Source organism: Pseudophryne corroboree, chromosome 3 (assembly GCF_028390025.1).
Source record: "Pseudophryne corroboree isolate aPseCor3 chromosome 3, aPseCor3.hap2, whole genome shotgun sequence".
Taxonomy (NCBI): domain Eukaryota; kingdom Metazoa; phylum Chordata; class Amphibia; order Anura; family Myobatrachidae; genus Pseudophryne; species Pseudophryne corroboree.
In genome coordinates this window covers 489115669-489138919 of record NC_086446.1, presented here as the reverse complement: position 1 = coordinate 489138919, position 23251 = coordinate 489115669, and the positions used below count along the sequence as shown (strand labels likewise).

General features: G+C 45.7%; 1 protein-coding gene across 1 annotated transcript; it reads right to left on the bottom strand.

Moving 5' to 3' along the window:
• Nucleotides 1-17988: 17988 nt before the first annotated feature.
• On the bottom strand, nucleotides 17989-21581 carry LOC135056129 (E3 ubiquitin/ISG15 ligase TRIM25-like). The gene has a single exon (XM_063960918.1). It carries the CDS (start codon nucleotides 21376-21378, stop codon nucleotides 19798-19800), a length of 1581 nt encoding a protein of 526 aa, XP_063816988.1. The 5' UTR covers nucleotides 21379-21581; the 3' UTR covers nucleotides 17989-19797.
• Nucleotides 21582-23251: the final 1670 nt, after the last annotated feature.

Here is a 23251-nt window from a genome sequence, read left to right as displayed (position 1 = left end):
CTCCCATGATATGTTTTTGCTCGTACTTATACATAAATAAGTTAGCATATGATGCCGCCACATTGGACCCCATCGCAGTGCCACGTAATTGTAAATAAAATGAGTTATTGAACAAAAAGTAGTTCTTTTGTAGAACCAACTCCAATAACAAAATAACAAATTCCAAAGGGGGACCAATATACTGTGGACTGTGGCGGACAACTGACCTGATGGCCGAAGTACCCTTAATGTGTCCTATATTTGTATACAGGCTTGCCACATCTAGGGTCACCATCAAGCAACCAAACAGTAGTGGACCAATGGTATTCAACTTGCATAGAAAGTCAGTGGTATATTTAATATAATACGGAGTGGATTGCACCACCGGTTGTAAAAGGAATTCAAGGTATTGTGAGATGGGTTGACTTAACGACCCTCGTGATGATATAATAGGCCTACCAGGTGGGGCAACCATGGATTTATGTACCTTGGGTAGAATGTAAATGAGTGGAATGACACAGGAAACTCCTGTGTAAGAAATTCCAATAACTGGATTGACAAATCCACAGCAGAAAGTCCCATTGAAATCACCACATCAATTTCGCTTTTGAACCTATCTGTTGGATCTGTCGGAAGCTGCACATAGCAATCAGTATCAGAGAGTTGGCAAAGTATTTAATTAACATAATCACAATGATTCAATAAGACAATGGCCCAGCCCTTATCCGTGGGGCGTATGACGATGTTAGAGTTATCACGTAGACCTCTGACCGCCTCCGATTCTTGTCTAGTCATATTGGAAAAGTATTTCCTAGATTTGCGGATGCTTGCTTGAGACTCCATACGTACTAGTCTCATAAAAGTCTCTATAGATGTTAGGCGCCGGGGTCCGCTCGGCCGTGCGGCCCGGCGCCTAGCAACCAGGGACGCCGTGCGCGTTCAGCCGCCGGCTCCCTGGCAACGCTAAGACGCCGGGCGCACGGAGCCGCTCTGACCTTAGCAACGGGGACGCCACGTTCAGCCGCGTTCCCCGTTGCTGGGTCTATTCTCATTACCCTGATTATGTGCTGGCCGTGCAGCATGCAAGCTGCACGGCATTTCTATTTTGATTGTCCTGTCTGGATCCTGATTGGAGGGTGCCTGAATAAAGGCACCCTCAGGACTTCTTACAGACGCCGGTGATAGCTTCCTGTTTGCCTGTGTCTGCTGCAGAGAGTTCCCAGTCCCGGTCTTTTCGGTTGTTCCTGTCCTCAGAGATCCTGTACTCGGAAGTTACCATCTGTTCCTGGAGTCTGACCGAGCACCTTTAACATCTGGTGGTGTTCGTGAGTCGCGGCGCAGCCGTGTGTTGCGGCTTGTCCGCTTCTGTTTATTATTTTGTTTAATTGTGTTCTGGAGCTTTGCGGAGGATTCCGCTTCCACAGATCCACTCTGGTGTCCGGCGGTGCCGGATAGGAGTGTCGGATCAGTGGATCCTTGGTTGTCCTTTTTCCTGGCGGCTAGTCCGCACATACCTTTTGATTTAGTTAGTTAGCTTGTAACCCCTGGCCTGGTTGCTTAGTCAGAGGGCCCCTTGTTATCACCCTGTCTCGGACTTCCCCTTGTCTCCCATTAAGACCTGCGGGGGCATCGGGGTTGGGCAGACATAATCCGCCCTTCGAACGCGGCTGCCATGGGCTCAAGCAACCATAGTCTCGCAGGGGATTTCTGATAACACGGGCGAGGCAACGGAGTTAGGGCGCCAGGGGTTACTAGGCTATCCAGCTCCCACAACCAGCTTATTTTCCTGTACTCAGATCCCTGCCATAAGATCTCCTCCGGTCTGGAGTACAGGAATCATAACATTATCACCGGCCTACAAAAGAAAAGATTTAACTTACAGTAAATTTTTTCACTTTTTAGTTGGGAGATTTTTGTCGGCCTTATGAATCCCACCGGTGTTGGGCCAAACCCTGGCCAGCTTCTTGTTAGTCAGATTCAGGAACTTACTCAGATGGTTCAGGATCTGTCCCTCCGGGTAAGGTCACAGGAAGATCTGTTACGGACTTCCCCGAGGGTCATCCCTGAACCAAAAATGCATCTGCCTGACCGTTTTTCTGGGGATAGAAAACAGTTTTTTAATTTTAAAGAATCTTGCAAACTGTATTTTCGTTTAAGACCAGTTACCTCAGGTACAGAGGCTCAGCGGGTTGGGATTATTATTTCTCTACTTCAGGGGGATCCTCAGACCTGGGCTTTTGGTTTAAAGACAGACGATCCGGCCTTATCGTCTGTAGACGCCTTTTTAAAATCTTTAGGGCTATTGTATGACGACCCTGATAGAGAGGCGTCCGCAGAAAGTCAGTTGCGTGCTCTTAGACAGGGTAGGAATCCCGCAGAGAATTATTGTACGGAGTTTCGCCGTTGGTCGAACGACTGTGGCTGGAATGACCCAGCCCTGCGCAGTCAGTTTCGCCTCGGCTTATCGGAATCTATAAAAGACAGTCTCCTCCAGTATCCCGCTCCTGAGACCCTCGATAACCTCATGGAGCTATCTATTAAAATAGATCGTCGGCTCAGAGAGCGGAGGGCTGAAAAAGGGGCATCTGTCGGGTCCTCTCCCTGGGTTCCTTCCATTCCTGTAGACATAGAGGAGCCTATGCAGATTGGTCTCTCCAAATTGTCTCCGGAAGAAAGAACCAGGAGGCAAAATTATGGTCTGTGTTTATACTGCGGAGGTAAGGGACATTTTGCCCGTAGTTGTCCAAACAAGTTGGGAAACTTCCTGACCAAGTGAATTGTGAGGGGGTTCACTTTGGTCTGCAGCTCATCTCCTCAAATAATTCACTGTTGGTTCCTGCTAAAGTTTCCTATGGCAGCCTCTGTTCCTCGGTCTCTGCTTTTGTGGACAGTGGAGCTGCAGGAAACTTTATGGATTTAACATGGGCCAAGGCCTTAGGTATTCCTCAGCTAACCTTAGGTAGGTGTATCACCATGCATGGTTTAGATGGGAGTCCTTTATCCAATGGGGTTATTTCTCTATGTACACCTCCTGTTTTGCTCTCGGTGGGAGCTCTGCATTCTGAAAAAATTGAGTTTTTCCTTACCCATTGTCCAGCAGTTCCTGTGGTTCTGGGTCATCCTTGGCTGGCCTTTCATAATCCCGTCATTGATTGGCAGTCTGGGGAGATCCTACAATGGGGTACCATCTGTGATAAAGAATGTATTACGCTTCCTATCCGAGTAGCTGCCGCCAGTTCCGCACATATTCCTGGGGAATACCAGGATTTTGTTGATGTGTTTTCCAAGGGCAATGCGGATATTTTGCCTCCCCATAGGCCTTATGATTGTGCCATTGAGTTAATTCCTGGTGCCACGTTGCCTAAAGGAAGGTTATATGCATTGTCTGGTCCTGAAACTGTGGCCATGAATGAGTATGTGAAAGAAAGCCTTGGGAAAGGGTTTATCAGGCCATCTAAATCCCCTTTAAGTGCAGGTTTCTTCTTCGTAGAGAAGAAGGATGGTTCACTCAGACCCTGCATTGACTTTAGAGCTTTGAATAAAATCTCAGTAAAGAATACTTACCCTCTGCCGCTGATCTCTGTCCTCTTTGATCAGCTACGTTCGGCTGTTATTTTTTCTAAGATTGATCTTAGAGGAGCATATAACCTCATCAGAATCAGGTCAGGGGATGAGTGGAAAACGGCATTTAGTACTCAGTCGGGCCACTATGAGTATCTGGTCATGCCATTCGGCCTATCTAACGCTCCGGCAGTTTTCCAGGATCTCATTAATGATGTGCTCCGTGAGTTTCTGGGAAGATTCGTCGTGGTCTATTTAGACGATATTTTGATATATTCTGACTCCGTGGAACAACATGTTACCCAGGTGCGTCAGGTGCTAAAGAGATTACGTGAAAATCACTTATATGCCAAGCTGGAGAAGTGTGAATTTCATGTCACGGAAGTATCCTTTTTAGGGTACATTATTTCCCCTCGGGGATTCCGAATGGAACCAAAAAAGCTCCAAGCCATCCTTAGTTGGGCGCAACCCACCAATTTAAAAGCAATTCAGCGCTTTTTAGGGTTTGCAAACTACTATAGAAGATTTATTCACTCTTTCTCTGACCTAGTTGCTCCCATTGTGGCACTTACTAAGAAGGGAGCAGATCCTACCAATTGGTCATGTGAAGCGGAGTTATCTTTTCAGGCCTTAAAACAAGCCTTTGTCTCAGCCCCTGTCCTTAGACATCCCAACCCAGAATTACCTTTCATTATTGAGGTGGATGCCTCGGAGGTTGGAGTAGGGGCTATCCTTTCTCAGAAGGATCCAGATTCCCTTGAGTTACATCCTTGTGCCTTTATGTCCAGGAAATTCTCATCTGCAGAATCCAACTACGATGTTGGTAACCGGGAATTGCTGGCTATTAAATGGGCTTTCGAGGAGTGGAGACATTGGCTTGAAGGAGCTACCCACACCATTTCAGTTTTGACTGATCACAAAAATCTTCAATACATTGAATCGGCTAAACGACTGAATGCCCGACAGGCTCGTTGGGCTTTATTTTTTACTCGTTTCAAATTCATTATCACCTTCAGACCAGGTTCCAAGAATACCAAGGCAGATGCCCTGTCACGCAGTTTCCTTCCGGTTCAAGACAACAGTCCTGTTACTCCCATACTTCCGCCTTCAGTCATTCAGGCAGGTCTCACACAGGATGTATTTTCCCAATTAAAGCTGCTTCAACATCAAGCTCCGGGAAATACTCCTGCTAGTCGTCTTTTTGTTCCTGAGTTTTTGAGAGCAACTGTTTTGGCGGAATTTCATGATAGCAAAGTTGCAGGGCATCCGGGAATCGCTAAGACTTTGGAATTAGTATCCCGCTCAGTATGGTGGCCTGGTCTTTCCAAAGACATTAAAGAGTTTGTTTTTTCGTGTCAGGTCTGTGCACAGCATAAAGTTCCCCGTTCTTTGCCTATTGGTCAACTTATGCCCTTGAAAGTTCCTCTTAGGCCATGGTCGCATATCTCCATGGATTTTGTGGTGGATCTCCCTCTGTCAGCCGGATGCCGAGTCATATGGGTGGTAGTGGACCGTTTTAGCAAGATGGCCCATTTTATTGCTCTTCCCCGATTGCCATCTGCCCAGGGATTGGCAGTCTTGTTCCTCCGTCATGTTTTCAGACTCCATGGGTTACCCACTGATATTGTTTCTGACAGGGGTCCACAATTCATTGCGCAATTTTGGAAGTCTTTTTGTGCTTCATTAAAGATGAAATTATCATTAACCTCCGGCTATCATCCACAATCCAATGGACAGACTGAGCGAGTTAACCAATCTCTAAAACAATATTTGCGTTTGTACTCGGCCAAACTCCAAAATGACTGGTCTGAGTTTCTTCCATTGGCGGAGTTTGCTTATAATAATGCCTGTCATTCCTCCACCAATGTGTCTCCATTTTTTGCAGTTTTTGGTTTCCACCCCAGAGCTAATTCATTTTTTCAACATTCCTCTGTCTCCTCTCTGGCCCTGACCTCTCATCTTAAACTTATTTGGAAAAAAGTGCACCTGGCTCTCAGAAAAGCAGCTTTCCGGGAAAAAAAATTTTTCTGACAGGCTCCGGCGGCCGTGCACTTTTAAAATAGGAGACAGGGTGTGGTTGTCGACTCGCAACATCAAACTTCGACAAACCTCAGCCAGATTGGGTCCTAGATATATTGGACCATTTCTCATTATCAAAAAAGTCAATCCAGTTGCTTTCCGGTTACGTTTACCAAAAACTTTACGGATCGGAAATACCTTCCATTGCTCATTGCTTAAACCATATGTTTCGTCCAGCAGATTTCCTCGTAAAAAATCTCAGGGGAGATCACCAGTTAATGTACAGGGTCAGCAAGAGTTCTTGGTTGAGAAGGTTCTCGATTCCAAGTTGTCCCGGGGTCGGCTTTATTTTTTGGTGCATTGGAGAGGTTATGGGCCAGAGGAAAGGTCGTGGGTCCTGGATGAAGACCTTCATGCCCCAAAGCTCAAAAGGGCATTTTTTCGTGAATTTCCTCGGAAACCTGGCTTTAGGGGTTCCTTGACCCCTCCTCAAGGGGGGGGTACTGTTAGGCGCCGGGGTCCGCTCGGCCGTGCGGCCCGGCGCCTAGCAACCAGGGACGCCGTGCGCGTTCAGCCGCCGGCTCCCTGGCAACGCTAAGACGCCGGGCGCACGGAGCCGCTCTGACCTTAGCAACGGGGACGCCACGTTCAGCCGCGTTCCCCGTTGCTGGGTCTATTCTCATTACCCTGATTATGTGCTGGCCGTGCAGCATGCAAGCTGCACGGCATTTCTATTTTGATTGTCCTGTCTGGATCCTGATTGGAGGGTGCCTGAATAAAGGCACCCTCAGGACTTCTTACAGACGCCGGTGATAGCTTCCTGTTTGCCTGTGTCTGCTGCAGAGAGTTCCCAGTCCCGGTCTTTTCGGTTGTTCCTGTCCTCAGAGATCCTGTACTCGGAAGTTACCATCTGTTCCTGGAGTCTGACCGAGCACCTTTAACATCTGGTGGTGTTCGTGAGTCGCGGCGCAGCCGTGTGTTGCGGCTTGTCCGCTTCTGTTTATTATTTTGTTTAATTGTGTTCTGGAGCTTTGCGGAGGATTCCGCTTCCACAGATCCACTCTGGTGTCCGGCGGTGCCGGATAGGAGTGTCGGATCAGTGGATCCTTGGTTGTCCTTTTTCCTGGCGGCTAGTCCGCACATACCTTTTGATTTAGTTAGTTAGCTTGTAACCCCTGGCCTGGTTGCTTAGTCAGAGGGCCCCTTGTTATCACCCTGTCTCGGACTTCCCCTTGTCTCCCATTAAGACCTGCGGGGGCATCGGGGTTGGGCAGACATAATCCGCCCTTCGAACGCGGCTGCCATGGGCTCAAGCAACCATAGTCTCGCAGGGGATTTCTGATAACACGGGCGAGACAACGGAGTTAGGGCGCCAGGGGTTACTAGGCTATCCAGCTCCCACAACCAGCTTATTTTCCTGTACTCAGATCCCTGCCATAAGATCTCCTCCGGTCTGGAGTACAGGAATCATAACAATAGAGGCATTACGTGCTGGTGGATTAAAAACACTTTTGCCTCTAAACCGTGTATGCTTGTCCTGTTGTCTCACACATCTTTCAAGCGTAATTGCCGCTTGAAATCTATACAATTCAATTTCACAATCAAAAGCATTCTGACGGTGGTTAGCAGGGTATAAATAGAACCCTCATTGATGAGCAATATTTGCACTGCACGCAGACACTTTACTCTTGATGGCACTTTAGCTGGTAATTCCCCTGATAAAGGTTTGATACCGAAAACGGCTGTTTGGGATGCCACTCATGCCCTGCTTCTGCTGCACCACGATGAGTATATGATGGATCATGTATGACATTGATGTTTTGAATTAAATTGTTTGTTCAAGTATAGAACAGTGTGCTGGTTCTGTTCAAACCCATATGCGGATGCTAAGGGATGGACATGCTTCTTTATATATATATATATATATATATATATATGAATTTTATATTGACTGAAGCTGTTTATTCAGACATTGTATGCACTGTGGTTTATATTGCACAGTACCATCATTCTTTTTATTTTTAAATGGTTGAGGAGCCAGATTTACACACAATATATAAGCCAGAGGGTTCATGTGGGCATGGGTCCTTATTTATGTTTGCTAGCAAACCAAAAAAGTTAGAAATTAGGCAAAACCATGCTGCACTGCAGGTGGGGCAGATGTAATGTGCAGAGAGAGTTAGATTTGAGTGGGGTGTGTTCAAACTGAAATCTAAATTGCAGTGTAGAAATGAAGCAGCCAGTATTTACCATACACAGAAACAATATAACCCACCCAAATCTCTGCACATGTTACATCTGCCCCACCTGCAGTGCAACATGGTTTTGCCTAATTGCTAACTTTTTTGGTTTGCTAACAAACCTGAATCAATAACATCCATTATACCATTGTACCTCAAATTCAAATTATGCCACAGAGTAGCACAATCTTATACACCTTTTACACCGACAGCTAGTAACACGGGTTATTGCACCTGAACATGCATAACCCGTGTTGCTGGCTGGTGTAAAAGGGTCGATTTGGAATAGTCCGGTGTTCCAACTCGGGAAGTTTGCGGGGTTGAACACGTTTACACTCTATGTGCGGGCGGCGCTTGGAGATTATGTGATCTCCAAGTGCCGCCCCCGTCGCGTCACCGGCAATGTCACCAACCTGGCAATATGCCGGGCTGGTGACTCCGGTCTGAAAGGGGGCTGACGCGGGTCGTAGCTGGGTAGCACCCGTGTCAGGCTCCCGGCTGCGACCCGCGATTTCAGGTGTAAAAGCGGTATTAGTCACATTACACCACATGTAGTGCCCCTGATTCATATTATACCACATAGTAATGTCTGTTATCCACATTAGACAAACAGTAGAGCCCCTTATTAACATTACTTCACTCAGTAGTGCCCCTTATTCATATTACGCCACATAGTGGTACCCCTTATATTCGTTATGCTACACAGTAGTGCCTCTTATACACAATGGCCACAGTAGTGCTCCTTATACACATTTCCAACAGTAGTAGTGCCCCTTACACACAATGCACACAGTATTGCTGCTTATACACATAGTGCCCACAGTAGTGGCCCTTATACACATAGTGCCCACAATAATAGTGCCCCTTATACACATAGTGCCCACAGTAGTGCCCTTTATACACATCTCTGCCTCTGTCACTCCAGCAGCTCACCGTCTGTGTCCCACCAGCAGCTCCATGCCCTGTGTCACGCTAGCCCCCTTTTATCTTGTCTTCAGCATGCACAGAGCTCCTCTTCATGGCTCTTCTTCACTTCAGCAGTGGTGTGGACATGGCATCACATACACTGTGCCAGAAAAGGAAGTCTCTCAAACCCGAGGAGACAAACATCGTCCGACAGACACAGGGTATGAGTACCATGAGAGGGGGGTGGGCCTCAAGTGGAGGAGGACCATGGAGCTGCCAGGACCTGAGTAAGGAGAGGTGGTTTCAGCTTGTCAGTGACACTAGCACCACCTACTGTACATCATCTATTGATATGTGTGGTGGGGCAGGCTTTTCTGTTGGAATTACTGTGCAGGGACGTGGAGGTGGAACTAGTTCCACCTACCATTTACAGGTGATGAAACTCAGTTCAAACACCAGCTCCAGGGGCTCCAGGAGTGATGTGGAAAACAGGGACTAATTATAGAAACCTATGGGGGCTGCATTTGCAGACGTAAAAATGGAGGGACCATGGAAGATATCTGCTGTGATCCCTCCATAGTTCATCTGAGGAACCTTAATATTTGTAGATAAATATGCCCCAGGAAAGAGACAAGGGTTTTACAAGGAAGTAATTGAATGCGAACTTAAATAGGGTAGCGACATCTGTTATTGGAGGTGATTCAGACCTGATCGCTAGGGTGCGATTTTTGCAGCACTGCGATCAGATAGTCGGCGCCTACAGGGGGATGGTTAATTCTCTTTGTAGCTTTGTGAACGCTTTTGTAGGAGACCTGCACAAACATAAGTTTGTGCAGTCTCTGCACTGCCCAGTACTTACTCAGCTGCTGCGATGTAATGCTGCTGATCGGTGACGGAGCTGACGTAAGACACCGTCCCTCAAAACGCCTGGTCCCTCCTGCGTTTCTCCAGACACTCCTGTAAAATGGTCAGTTGCCACCCACAAATGGCCACTTCCTGTCCATTACCTTGCAGTCGCCCGTGTATTCGCTTTTTTCGCATCATCCTGACGCTAGGCACCGATGCCCAGAGCAGTCATCCGACGTGCCGGCGCATTGCCGTGCATATATATGCGCAGTTCAGATCTGGTCGCACGCTGTGCGTAAACGCACAGCAGCGATCAGTTCTGAATTACCCCCAGAGGCTTATTTACTAAACAGCTTGTAAAAGCCATTGCTTCCCGGTGTGTTTAAGATCAGAATGGTGTGCTTTGCTAATAAAAGCATTGCCTTTTTAAGTTTTGGGTTTAAACACACTCGGAAGCTGTGGCTTTTACTAACTGCCATTTAGTAAATAAATCCCACACACTGAGGGACCATCCTTTTGCCTACTACTCAGTGGTGTACAAAAACCCTGTGTTGTTTATAAAACATTTCAAATTTTGAGTCATTGTTCCATAATACCTTCTTCCAGTCTTTAGTAATCAACTGGTGGTGTTTCATTGCCCAAGCAAGCCTCTTTTTTTATTGCTGCAGAACAGCTAGAAGATCTTAACCCATTACTTACACCAAACAAGTCCATTTTTTTTATAACTCTGAAACGTACATTATTTTTCATTTTTGCAGATACTGCAGAAGTGTATCCATGAAGATGATTCCCATGGAAATGGTATGGAGAAAACAGGTTCAGCAAACATGGTTGTAGTGCAGTGGTTCTCAAACTCATGAATCATGGTACCCAAGAATATCAGAATTTTTTCCACGGCACCTCTAGACCAAAAGTTTCCTATTGAGAAATTGAGAAAAATATATTACATTTAATTAAATTAAGTAAATTGTGCTTAACTGTCATCTTTAGGTTCAGTTGTAGTGGTGGACAGGGTTGTGTTTATGATTGGCAGCTACCAGCACTGATTTTGATAACTTGAATATTAATACATTGATTTGGTCTTGAACCACCAACCCTTGGCCACCCAATTTAGGAACCACAATGTGCATTATTGAAGATGTCCCTTGATTCTGTATGTATTTGAGTGGGAGGAGGAAATTAGTCAGACATTGTAGTAATTTAATGCCCCCTACACACTCGTTGATCCGCCGCCACCCGGCTCCATAGCACTGCATGCTAATATGGACGAGATTGTCCATATTGGCCTGCATGCATAGTTGACACAGTACCAATGATAAAACGAGCGTTCATCGTTGGTGCCTACACACTGAATGAATGTTCATATCGTTCAGTTAGATCTTCAAGTGTGTAGGGCCCTTAAGAAAGACATAACCCTTGACACTGTTCTAGTGTTAAAACGAATACAATTAATGATGTTGTTTTTTTAGTTTTCCTTTTCAAATCAAGCCAATATAAGCATATGTAACACTGTAAGGGTGCAAGGTGCCGTTTCCTGGGGTATATGGCAGCACGCAGCAGCTGAGGAACAACACAAGTCCAGTTTCTGGTACAACTGGCCCCAGACAGTTTTATTGTACAGAAAATAAAACAAACACCAAAAGAAAATACCTTGCCTGTCCGGCACTAACTAAACACAAGATGTTCCTATCTATCACTAAACAAAAAAACACAGAGTTCTCCAGCAAACACTGTATAGCTCACTTGTATCAGGAAGCGTGTTTCTCTCACAGAGATCCTGCAGTCTTCCCAGGCAGTCTGCAAACCCTAATCAGGCCAGCAGCTCTATAACACTCTTACACAGCTGAAAGCCTGATTAGCCTTCTGTGAGGCCAAAGACCCGAACTGGGCCCAATGTCTGGAACTTGCCCCATCTCTCTTTCAGGGCCCTTACCCAGCTTTTCCAACAAACTGAAAAGGTTCTAACAAAACAAAACATATTCCTAGAAGTTTTCATTTTTCTAATACATGTAAGACAAGAACCTGGGACAAACATACCTGCCCTCAAACACTATCCCAGTGTTCTTGTCACATATCCCCCTCCCCTGTTTCGACCTAGGGGCCGGAACACTTGTAGCCCCCAAACAGAAGATGCGGGACAATGCATCTGCGTTGACCAATTGTGTACCCGGTCTATGTTCGACAGTAAACTTAAAATCCTGCAACGCTAGAAACCATCTAGTTACACGAGCATTCTTGCCTCTATTTATATACATCCATTTTAAAGGGGCATGATCCGTCACTAGTCTGAATTGTCTACCCAAGAGGTAATATCTTAAGGTATCTAGTGCCCGCTTAATGGCCAAAGCCTCCTTTTCCACAATGGCATACCTTTTTTCATGCTCATTTAGTTTCCTACTCAAATAAATGATAGGGTGTTCGTCCCCATCTCTGGTTTGGGACAGCACAGCGCCTATCCATACCTCTGAGGCATCTGTCTGTACCACAAATTCTTTTGAAAAATCTGGTGTTATCAATACCGGTTGTGAACACAAAGCCACTTTTAATGCTTGGAACGCTTTTTCTGCATCAGGGTTCCATTTCACCATATTTTACTGCTTCCCTTTGGTAAGGTCTGACAACGGCACCGCTGTGGTCGCACAATTGGGAATAAACAGTCTATAGTACCCAGTTATTCCCAAAAAAGCCCTTACCTGTTTTTTATTCACTGGACGAGGCCAGTTTTGAATAGCATCAATTTTATTCAATTGGGGCCTAATTAGACCTCTGCCTATGGTGAAGCCCAAGTATTTGACCTCCTCCATTGCGAGGCAGCACTTCTTTGGGTTAGCAGTTAACCCTGCCTCTCTGATTGAGTCCAGTACTGCTTGTACTTTAACCAAATGGGACCCCCAGTCTGTACTGTGAATTACCACATCATCCAAATAGGCAGCTGCATATTTTCTATGGGGCCTCAAAATTTTATCCATCGCCCGTTGAAAGGTTGCTGGAGCCCCATGCAACCCAAAGGGTAACATCTTATACTGGTACAGCCCCTCCGGAACCGAAAAGGCTGTTTTTTCTTTTGCGCTATCAGATAAAGGTATTTGCCAGTAACCTTTGGTCAGGTCCAATGTGGTGAGAAACCTGGCTGTTCCCAGCCTCTCTATAAGCTCATCCACACGGGGCATGGGGTACGCGTCAAACTTGGACACCTCATTTAATTTACGAAAATCATTACATAAGCGTATGCTACCGTCGGGCTTCGGGGTGAGAACTATAGGACTGGACCACTCACTGTTAGATTCCTCTATGACTCCAAGTTCTAACATGGTTTTAACTTCTTTAGAAACAGCTTCTCGCTGAGCTTCAGGAATCCTATATGGCTTTAAATGAACCCTGACCCCTGGTTCTGTGACAATGTCATGTTTTATTATGGTCGTTCGGCCAGGCAGCTCTGAAAATATCTCCCTATTTTGGATGAGAAATTCTTTAACCTGATTGTTCTGATCAGCTGATAATCTCTCTGACACCTTTACTGCGGGAAGCAACCGAGGTGAAGACACCGAAGGGCAAGGCTCCGCTGAGAGAGACAACCTATCTTTCAAGGGTTTGATTAAGTTAACATGGTAGATTTGTTCGGGTTTTCTCTTTCCCGGCTGGTATACTTTGTAATTAACCTCATTCACTTTTTCCCTAATCTCAAATGGACCCTGCCATTTAGCTAGGAATTTGCTTTCCACAGTGGGTACCAAAACAAGAACTCTATCTCCAGGAGCAAATTCCCGTATCTTGGCACTTCGGTTATAGACCCTCTGTTGAGCACTTTGGGCCTGTTCCATGTGCTCTCTGACAATAGGTACCACGGCTGCAATCCTATCCTGCATTTGTGATACATGTTCAATAACGCTTCTATAAGGAGTGGGCTGTCCTTCCCAAGTCTCTTTGGCAATGTCCAATAGCCCTCTGGGGTGTCTACCTGACAACAAATCAAATGGAGAAAACCCCGTAGAGGACTGAGGAACTTCTCTGATGGCCATTAACAAGTAGGGCAACAAACAATCCCAGTTTTTCCCATCTCTCTAAACAACCTTTTTTAACATACTTTTTAATGTTTTATTAAACCTTTCCACCAACCCGTCTGTTTGGGGATGGTAGATGGACGTCCTGAGGTGAGTGACCTTAAATAATTTGCACAATTCCTTCATGACCCTTGACATAAATGGAGTACCTTGGTCAGTCAAAATTTCTTTTGGTATTCCCACTCTACTAAAAACCTGCACCAGCTCCCTAGCTATTGCCTTGGTTGTGATAGTGCGTAAAGGGACAGCCTCAGGATATCGGGTGGCATAGTCCATAATTACCAGGATATACTGATGGCCCCGAGCAGACTTTAACAAGAGTCCCATGAGATCCATGGCTATTCTGTCAAACGGGACCTCTATAATAGGCATGGGAATGAGTGGGCTCCTGAAATGGGGTCTAGGGGCATGATACTGGCATTCAGGACAGGAAGAACAATATTCAGACACTTCTTTATAAACCCCTGGCCAAAAGAACCTTTGTAAAACTCTTTCAGTGGTTTTTCTGCCCCTAAATGTCCTGTGGTAACGTGACTATGAGCTAAATCTAGTACCGTTCTCTGATAAGGCTGGGGAACTACCAGCTGTTCCACCACATCCTCACCCTTTTTGACAATGTGGTACACGAGCTCATTACAGATGGCCATGTGGAGATACGTAACCCTTTCACCTAGTACCACAGGTTCCCCATTAACAACCTTAACATTCTCCCTAGCCTTTATTAAGGTAGGATCCTTTAACTGTTCAGACGCAAACAGATCCTTCTTTACCACCAGGTCAGGCACGCTTTCAGTTCTAACTACTATGTCTCTGTTCCCAGCAAGAGGGTCCTCACTGGACTCCCCATCTGTCACTTCCCCAGCCAAACTAGCAAAAGGCAAAGGGTCAGAAAGTTCAGAAGACACACGTACATCCATAAAATCACCGGTATTATCAACTGGCTCTTTATTTCTCACATCTGTTGATAACCGTGATTCACACAGTTTCCAAAAATGAGGAAAATCCCTCCCTATTATGGCCTCATGCACCAAGGTGGGGACCAGTCCTACTTTAACAACTGCTGACCCACAACAAGTTTCTATATTCACTTCAGCAGTGACATAATGTTGGGTATCCCCATGTATGCAAGTTACCCCAATAGGTATTTGCTGGACCTTTAAGGGGTTCACTAACCCAGCTTTCACGAGGGTAACTAAACTTCCTGAATCTAGCAAGGCCTCTACCCGGTTACCCTCTAAGAACACATCACACATTTGTTTTTCCAGCTCAGGTGAAGGTACCACAGTACAGGCTAACCTAGCAAAGAAAGACATTCTGCGACATTCAAAGGCAGCATCACATTGCATGGGTTCTTGCGTGACTGGGCAATTGGCAATAACATGACCTGGCATACTACACCTAAAACATTTAACCACACGATTATCAACCCGTTTGGGCAGCATAGACCATTCTAGCCCCATTGGCCTGTCTCCAGGGCCAGTGTTTACAGTCTCTCCAGCCTTGCGTTCTCTTATCCGCCCAGCAACATTTTCCCAAGGAACAGTCTTACCAGTCTTTACTGAAGGGCGCTGTCGAGGATCTATGGGTTGCTGGGTGGTCATCAGTAGTTCCTCTGCTGCCAAATACCTCTCTACCATGTCCACTAATTGGTCAGCAGTACCCGGGTTTCCATGGCTCACCCACTTGCGCAGGACCATGGGCAAAGATCTCAAGTAGCGGTCCATGACGACTCTTTCAACCATCTGGGGACCAGTTAATGTCTCTGGCTGTAACCATTTTTTTGTTAGCTGAATAAGGTCGTGCATCTGGGAGCGAGGAGGCTTCTCCATGGCGTACACCCACCGGTGCACCCGTTGTGCTCGTACTGACAGTGTGACTCTCAGGCGGGTCAGGATCTCAGTCTTTAGTTTATCATAGACCCGAGCCTCAGCAGGGCTTAAATCAAAGTACGCTTTTTGGGGCTCACCTGACAGAAAAGGTGCCAGCAGACTGGCCCACTGTGCTTTCGGCCAGTTCTCACGCTCGGCAGTCCTTTCAAACGTGGTCAGGTAGGCCTCCACATCATCAGCCTCTGTCATTTTCTGCAGGAAGTGACTGGCCCGTATAGAACTAGAGCTGGTCGGAGCACTGACGGCCACATCTCCAATCCGGCTGCAAGGCTCTGCACCACTTCTGTTAAGGCCTCTCTATCCTGACGCTGTTGCCTGTAAAGTTCGTCAACAGCTGCCTGCTGTTGTCTCCTATTTTCCTCCATTGCCACCTGCTGCTGTCTGTTGGCCTCCTGCTGCAGTCTCCAATTTTCCTCCATTGCCACCTGCTGCTGTCTCCTATTTTCCTCCATTGCCACCTGCTGCTGTCTCCTATTTTCCTCCATTGCCACCTGCTGGTGTGTGTTGGCCTCCTGCTGAGCCGCTGTAGCTTGCAGCAAGGCTTTAAGCAGTTCCTCCATGTCGACAGATTTTTCAGGCGGCTTTGTAGCTGCTTTCACCCAGGATATATATCAAACCCTCAGGGGTGAGTCTCAGTAACTTCACACTGGGCTGTATCTGCATAAACCACCGTTTTCTGCAGGCCTCATAAAGCTGCTGCTTTCACTCATGCGCAGAACGGACTGCTCGCATTCTCCACCAAGTTGTAACACTGCAAGGGTGCAAGGTGCCGTTTCCTGGGGTATATGGCAGCACGCAGCAGCTGAGGAACAACACAAGTCCAGTTTCTGGTACAACTGGCCCCAGCCAGTTTTATTGTACAGAAAATAAAACAAACGCCAAAAGAAAATACCTTGCCTGTCCGGCACTAACTAAACACAAGATGTTCCTAACTATCACTAAACAAAAAAAACACAGAGTTCTCCAGCAAACACTGTATAGCTCACTTGTATCAGGAAGCGTGTTTCTCTCACAGAGATCCTGCAGTCTTCCCAGGCAGTCTGCACACCCTAATCAGGCCAGCAGCTCTATAACACTCTTACACAGCTGAAAGCCTGATTAGCCTTCTGTGAGGCCAAAGACCCGAACTGGGCCCAATGTCTGGAACTTGCCCCATCTCTCTTTCAGGGCCCTTACCCAGCTTTTCCAACAAACTGAAAAGGTTCTAACAAAACAAAACATATTCCTAGAAGTTTTCATTTTTCTAATACATGTAAGACAAGAACCTGGGACAAACATACTTGCCCTCAAACACTATCCCAGTGTTCTTGTCACACATAGTTCTATTTGTATATTTCATTTTTTTTCTTCTTGTTTTCTTCTCTTTCATGACTTCCTGTGTCTGATTATCAGAAACTTTGATCTGTCTACTTTTTTGATTGTGTTAGTGAGAACAGTCTATACTGTATTTGACTGGAGCAGTGATATTATGTAAGGTGAGGAACCAATGGAGGCAATCAAGGAGACATAGACTTTGGAGGCATTTCAATATGCCTCCAGGTTACCATAAGAAAAACAGTGGTGATTTTTGCTCACACCTCTATGAGTTTGTGGCATTAATAAGTCAGGACACTTAAGCAAAACATCATACAGAAACATAACTGTTAGGCTCCTAAGGAACTTGTGGCTAATGGGTGGCACTTGATATGCAGGCTGTCTGGATCCCGGCGCTCTGCATACCGGCGCCGGAATCCCAACAGCTGGCATACCAACAACTATTTTCCCTCTTGGGGTGTCCACGACACCCCTGGAGGGAGAATAATTAGCGTGCCACCGTGCCTGCAGCGTGGAGAGTGCAGCAAGCCCGCAAGGGGATCTTTTGCGCTTGCCCCGCTGCCAGTATACTGGCGGTCTGGATCCTGGCGCCGGGATCCTGAGCGCCGGCTTACCGTAGTAGACAGTAGCTAATTGAGCCACCACCCGTAGTTAGATATTAAAAGGAGCAGTCCTCCAACAGTCCAGTAGTGTAAGGCATTATAGCATCAAGTATACTTTTATGTAAACTGTAGTTCCAACTTCTCTTATGTAACACAGATCCAATAAAAAGCCCAATGCCCAACATATGTTACTGATTGTATACCAAGATATTTGGAGAGAAAATCGACTCTAAAGGGCGGCGATTCAGTTAGTGGCTTGGCATCGATGTGCTACTCCAGACTAGCACATAACACCCAGCAATATAACTAGTTGTTGTGCACATGAAAAATAGCGGCAGACTATCCAAAGTAGGAACGGAGTCTCTGCGGTGATCCGGCGGTAAGCGATCCCCGCATGGGGGTTTGTAATCGTTGGGGGAGCGCCAAATATTTTTTTTACGCACCCCCCCCCTCCCCCACCAACCATATAACGTTGTGGCGCCCCTGTAAGTATATGACACCTCTACCTTAAATACACTTTCTACACCCAGGCTATCTGTTTCAGATGGAATAAAAAAATACATGGGCTTGCTGACATAGCATTTACTTTAATGTTACTAACAAACGTACAAACTTCTCAAAATAACAATGCATATTGGAACATCCAGAACACCTTTTTGAAATAGAAGCAATCATATTAATGCATTTGAGAGGTATACATCATCATCTTGGCTGGACGCTGCCATGACTTTGTATAAGTTATACTTTGCTGTACATACTGAAAGCAAAAAGATTCAAAGATAATACAATGCTCTGTAGCATACATTGCTGCAAACATGTAAGCTTACTTAAGTTGGATACACACTTGTCCAAACCTCCAGGGATCCAACTCAAGACTGAACTGTTGACACAATCCTACTAGCGACCGGGTCGCAGATTCAACATCTAGTCTATGCATACGCACCTGTCAAATTTTGCTGCAAATCTACAATCTGCATATGCTGAAACCATCTGGATTGTGTCACAGTATACACTCTTCTAATCTTTCGCAAACCAGCTACCAGTTACATGGATGAGAGAAAAATTGAACAAACCAATTGCATGATCTGGTCTCCTGTTTTTCCGGGTTGCGTACAGGTTCCCGGCGCTTAGAATGCCGGTGGTCAGAACACCGACACCAGCATACCGTTGCTCAGGATCCTGACACTTTTAGGGTAAGTATTCTCACCTCTCCTCTCCCCTTCCCTACCCCTAACCCTAACTCTCCCCTCCAACAGACTAACCCTAAACCCCCTTCAGCCTAACTCTCCCTTCTCACAGCCTAACCCTAACACCAGTACCCTCCCCTCCCCCCTTCCCCCTCCCTTGGCAGCCTAATCCTAACCTCCCCTTGCTCCTTGTGATACTTATGTTCGGAGTGTCGGCTGTCGGGATTCCTGCGTTGGCATTCTGACAGTCTTCTGACTGTCTGGATACCGTATGTCAGGATGGCATCTGCATCTCGATTTTCCAGCAGGTTTAAAAAATCATTTGACAGATCAAATAACCAGGATTGGATAAAACCAGAGGTCGTGTAAGTGTACATGCTCTACCAATGTCTGGCCAACTGGTAGGTCAGAGGTTGGATGGAATGAGAATTGGACAAGTGTGTACCCAGCCTTAGTCATACCAAGCCAGTGATTTTAGATATAGGAGACGCTTTCTCAAAATTATGGAAGTAAAGATAGTACAAGAAAACACAATGCACACTACAACATGACCGTTTCATTTAAGGGTTATCATTTTTGGACATATATTTTAGAAGTGGACTTTTGTCCAGTCTGGAAGTACTATCAAAGTATTTTTTCTTCAGCAATGACAAATTAATTATCTGTTAATATTTTTTTACGTAGTCAATTCAAATAGCCTTCATCTGTAACATCCAACAATCTCACGTCAAGATTTCACATATGCTATATTAGGAATGGTGTTCTTCTGTGTCTGGCTAATATATCATATATCAGCATTAATCCTTTCAACAGTGTCCGCAAGCCTATACTTTAGTTGCTGAGTACAGAACTCAATTACAGACATGTCAATGTGTTATTTTTCAAAGGTTTAACTATGGATATAAAGAGGAGATCATCACTGTATGTGTGCACAATTTATGTCCTAGTAATGAGCAGAGATTATTGGGAAGGAATTCAATTCTGAGTTATGTGTCACTTGATATCATCCAATTACCATTTAATGCAGTAGGAAATCTTTGCTAATTTTCTTGCAGACCTCTGAATATGGGGGAAATATAAGCCCAGCCACTCTGGTGGCTGTCCACACACATTGCTCCCATAGTCATTTAGAGATGAAAAAGGCTGAATTATCTTTTCCATAGTCCGAATACCAATCAATAATACTGTACTTCCTAGCTCTTAATTCTTACAGAGTCGCCCCATACATAAAATACAGCATGAAGGGGCTCAGTGAAAATGGCAGTGAATGTGTGCAAGTGTCTGATAGGACCTCGTAGTTCATAAAAGGACAGCTGCCCAGCCTCATAATCCAGATATATTCTGAAACTCTGACAGGAAATATAGTGAGATAATTGGCTTACATCACTGGAATGTATCACTGAGAATTCATTGTTAAATTTACACAGACTCCAGGACTTGTTATTGTTTCCAATATATGACTGAACTCCTTTTCTGTCTATACTGGCATAGCACATGCCTACCATCCAATCTCCTGACTCACTAGTCTCCACTTCCCAGTAATGTCTTCCTGAGGAAAAACTCCTGGTGCTTAAAACCTGACAATACTGAAATCGCTCTGGGGTTTCTGGGCGATACTGGTTTAATTCTGACCAAGATACAGTTTTTAAGTCACCAGATACAATCACATAATTACCAGCTGTGTTCAGATCGAGTAATATGTCCAGTGATTCTGACACATAGATCCCTCTTTTTACACCAGTCATTATATCAGATAAACCTGCATGTAATGTCACTGATATGAGACCCTCATCCAAATCACCTACATTATGAAGCTTTTTATTATCTCTCTCCCTGTCCTCATTTTCTCCCTCCTCAGTTTCACAAAAGTCACCTCTGTAGGATTCCTGTTCATGTAAAATAGTCACTGGATCAGTCAGGTTACATAGCTCCTCAATGTGACACATCTTCCTGCACAGCTCATCCTTTTTTACCTCCAGTTGCTGAATTAGATCACAGATTGTAAATGAAACCTGCTCTTCCCAGCTGTAGATCTCATTCAGGACTCTCTTCTCAAGGATGTACAGCTGTTCTCTAATGTCCTTAAAAACAACGTTGACTTGCTTTGTCACACAAGCTGCTTTTTCTTGAACATCTGTCCTCCACTTATGCAAACTCCTGACTCTTTTCACAGTCCTCTTTTTCTTTACGGTCAACTTCTCCAGTACATTTCTTAACATATCTCTCTTTTTCTCAAAAGCTGTATTCAAAGGCTCCACAAAATGTCCCATGTGTTCACCAAAAGCAATACAAGACACACAAATGCAAACACCATCCTTAGAGCAGTAATACTCCAGGATCTTCTTGTGGATGGAGCATTTTGTGTTTCCAAGGGATGTGGTGGGATCAGATAAGACGTGTTCTGCTGACTTGCTGTGTACTCTCAAGTGGTTCTCACACAGAGAAGCCTCACACATTAGACAGGATTTAACAGCAGGCACAGGAGATTGAATACAGTAAGTACAGAAGATCCTTGCCGTCTCATATTCTGACTGGGAAGAGAATAAGCACTGTGTTGTGTTACATAGATTTATGCTCTTCTGTAACGTTGGTCTCTCCTGAAATCTTTTCTTGCAATCAGGACAGGCATAAACTCCAGACACTCCCTGTGTATCCAGCACATCATCAATACAGACCTGGCAGAAGTTGTGTCCACATGTCAATGTGACAGGATCTGTATAATTGTTCAGACAGATGGAGCAGTTCTGTCCCTCTTTGAAGTCAGCAGACGCCATAATTAAAATCAGGAAGTGTCTTTTTTAGCTTAGAAAATCCTGTTTGATTAGCAATGTTTGTTCCACCCACTAAGGAGAATCTTAATTTATCATTTATCCTAACTTTTTTTTTAAATTAGATTTTCCAGAAAAATACAGCATGTTTTCCCTGCGGCTATCGCCTGCAGAAACTGGATGCACAAGCCGTATCTTTTTCTCTCTCTCTCTGTGAGAGCGGAACACCAGACTGTCAGCTGCGTTGAATATCGAGCTGTTGCCAGCAGAGTGCGCCATCTTGTGTAAACACAACAGATGACAGGGAGATTGATTTATAAAAACAAGTACAGAACACAATATATTTTACAGAGTTTCAAATATGATCTGTTTCTGTACAATCTGTTTTTTTGTATAGTCTTCTGATTACTCTATGAAGAAATACTAAATAGGAGAGGCATTTGAACTAAATGTTACTAGTGCATTTACAACTTAGTTTTTTTCTTTCTGTTCATGAACTATGTAAGCTGATATTTTGAACTATATTTTCTTTTACACATTTAAGAAGATTACTTTTTCTGATAATCTTCCTCTGATTAAAAAAAAAAAACAAACAAGGCTGGGTACACACCTGGGCAATAAATCGGCCAACCTGCCGTCGCTTTGATAGAGCGGGCAAATATGGAAACGTAAACACTTGCCAATCAGCCGATCGAAATGTCGGGCCAAGCATCACAACTGGGCGGTATTTGAATTTGGCCACCCAACTGCAATGCCAGTCATTGCAGTCAATGTACAGGCGATCGGCTGGTCACCCATACACCATACTTGACTACCTGACCCTCTCCATGAGGGAGAAAATGCTCTGTTCCTGGACTTTCCTGGTAATGTATGATTGCCATCACCTGTGGTGAAACACCTTTCTTATCAATTAACTAGCTCACCACAGGTGATGGCAATCATACATTACCAGGAAAGTCCAGGAACAGAGTATTTTCTCCCTCATGGAGAGGGTCAGGTAGGCAAGTATGCCATACACACAGCCAGATAAATATCTGTAGACTATATCATCATCGGCTATGCTGCATGGAAGATGTAATATGTCTATGAATGACATCGTTCTCAGCCATACACACCCGCTGAGCAGAGGCGGGCTGGTCCGGGGGGCAGGGTGCCATGTGCCACCCCCACCCCCCCGCCACCCCGGTTCATGCTACTGCCAAGGGTCACGGGCCAACCGCTGCCTTCCACTACACCAGCCGTGGCCAACCCGCGGCTCTCGGCTCTTTCTATCTCCGCATGCGGCTCGTAAGCTCCCGCGGCGCCTCCCGCTGCCCTAGTCTGCAGTGCCCGGTGCCGGCCCGTGAGCAAATAAGAGCTCGCGGACCGGCAGCCAATCAGGAGTCTTAGCTGCCGGTCCGCGAACTCTGATTGGCTCACGGACTGGCGCCTAATTAGAGAGAATCAACGCCACCGGAGAGTGGAGACTGAGGGGCAGGAGAGGCGTACGCTGCGCTCTCCTCCCCTCACAAGCAGAAGACTGATCAGAGCAGCAGCACGGTGGTGAGCAGCACTTGGGGGGGTGCAATGTGGGGACATGTGTATCTTACACTGGAGGCATATCTGGCACTGGGGGGCAGGGGTGTATCTACCCATTGGCCAGGATGGCACTCGCCAGGGGCGCCAGGCAAGCACGGGGCGCCGCCTGGCGGTACCACCCGCGGCACAAGGGTAGAAGAGTAGTACTGTCAGATTGTACCTGGTGAGAGTCTGTTACTGCCGGCACAGCGCCGGTGTCCGTCAGCACTGCACTGCACTAGTGATCAGACTAGTGTCCGGCAGCACCGCACTTGTAATCAGACTCAAAATAAACTACAGCTCCCAGCAGCCCTTGTTGCTG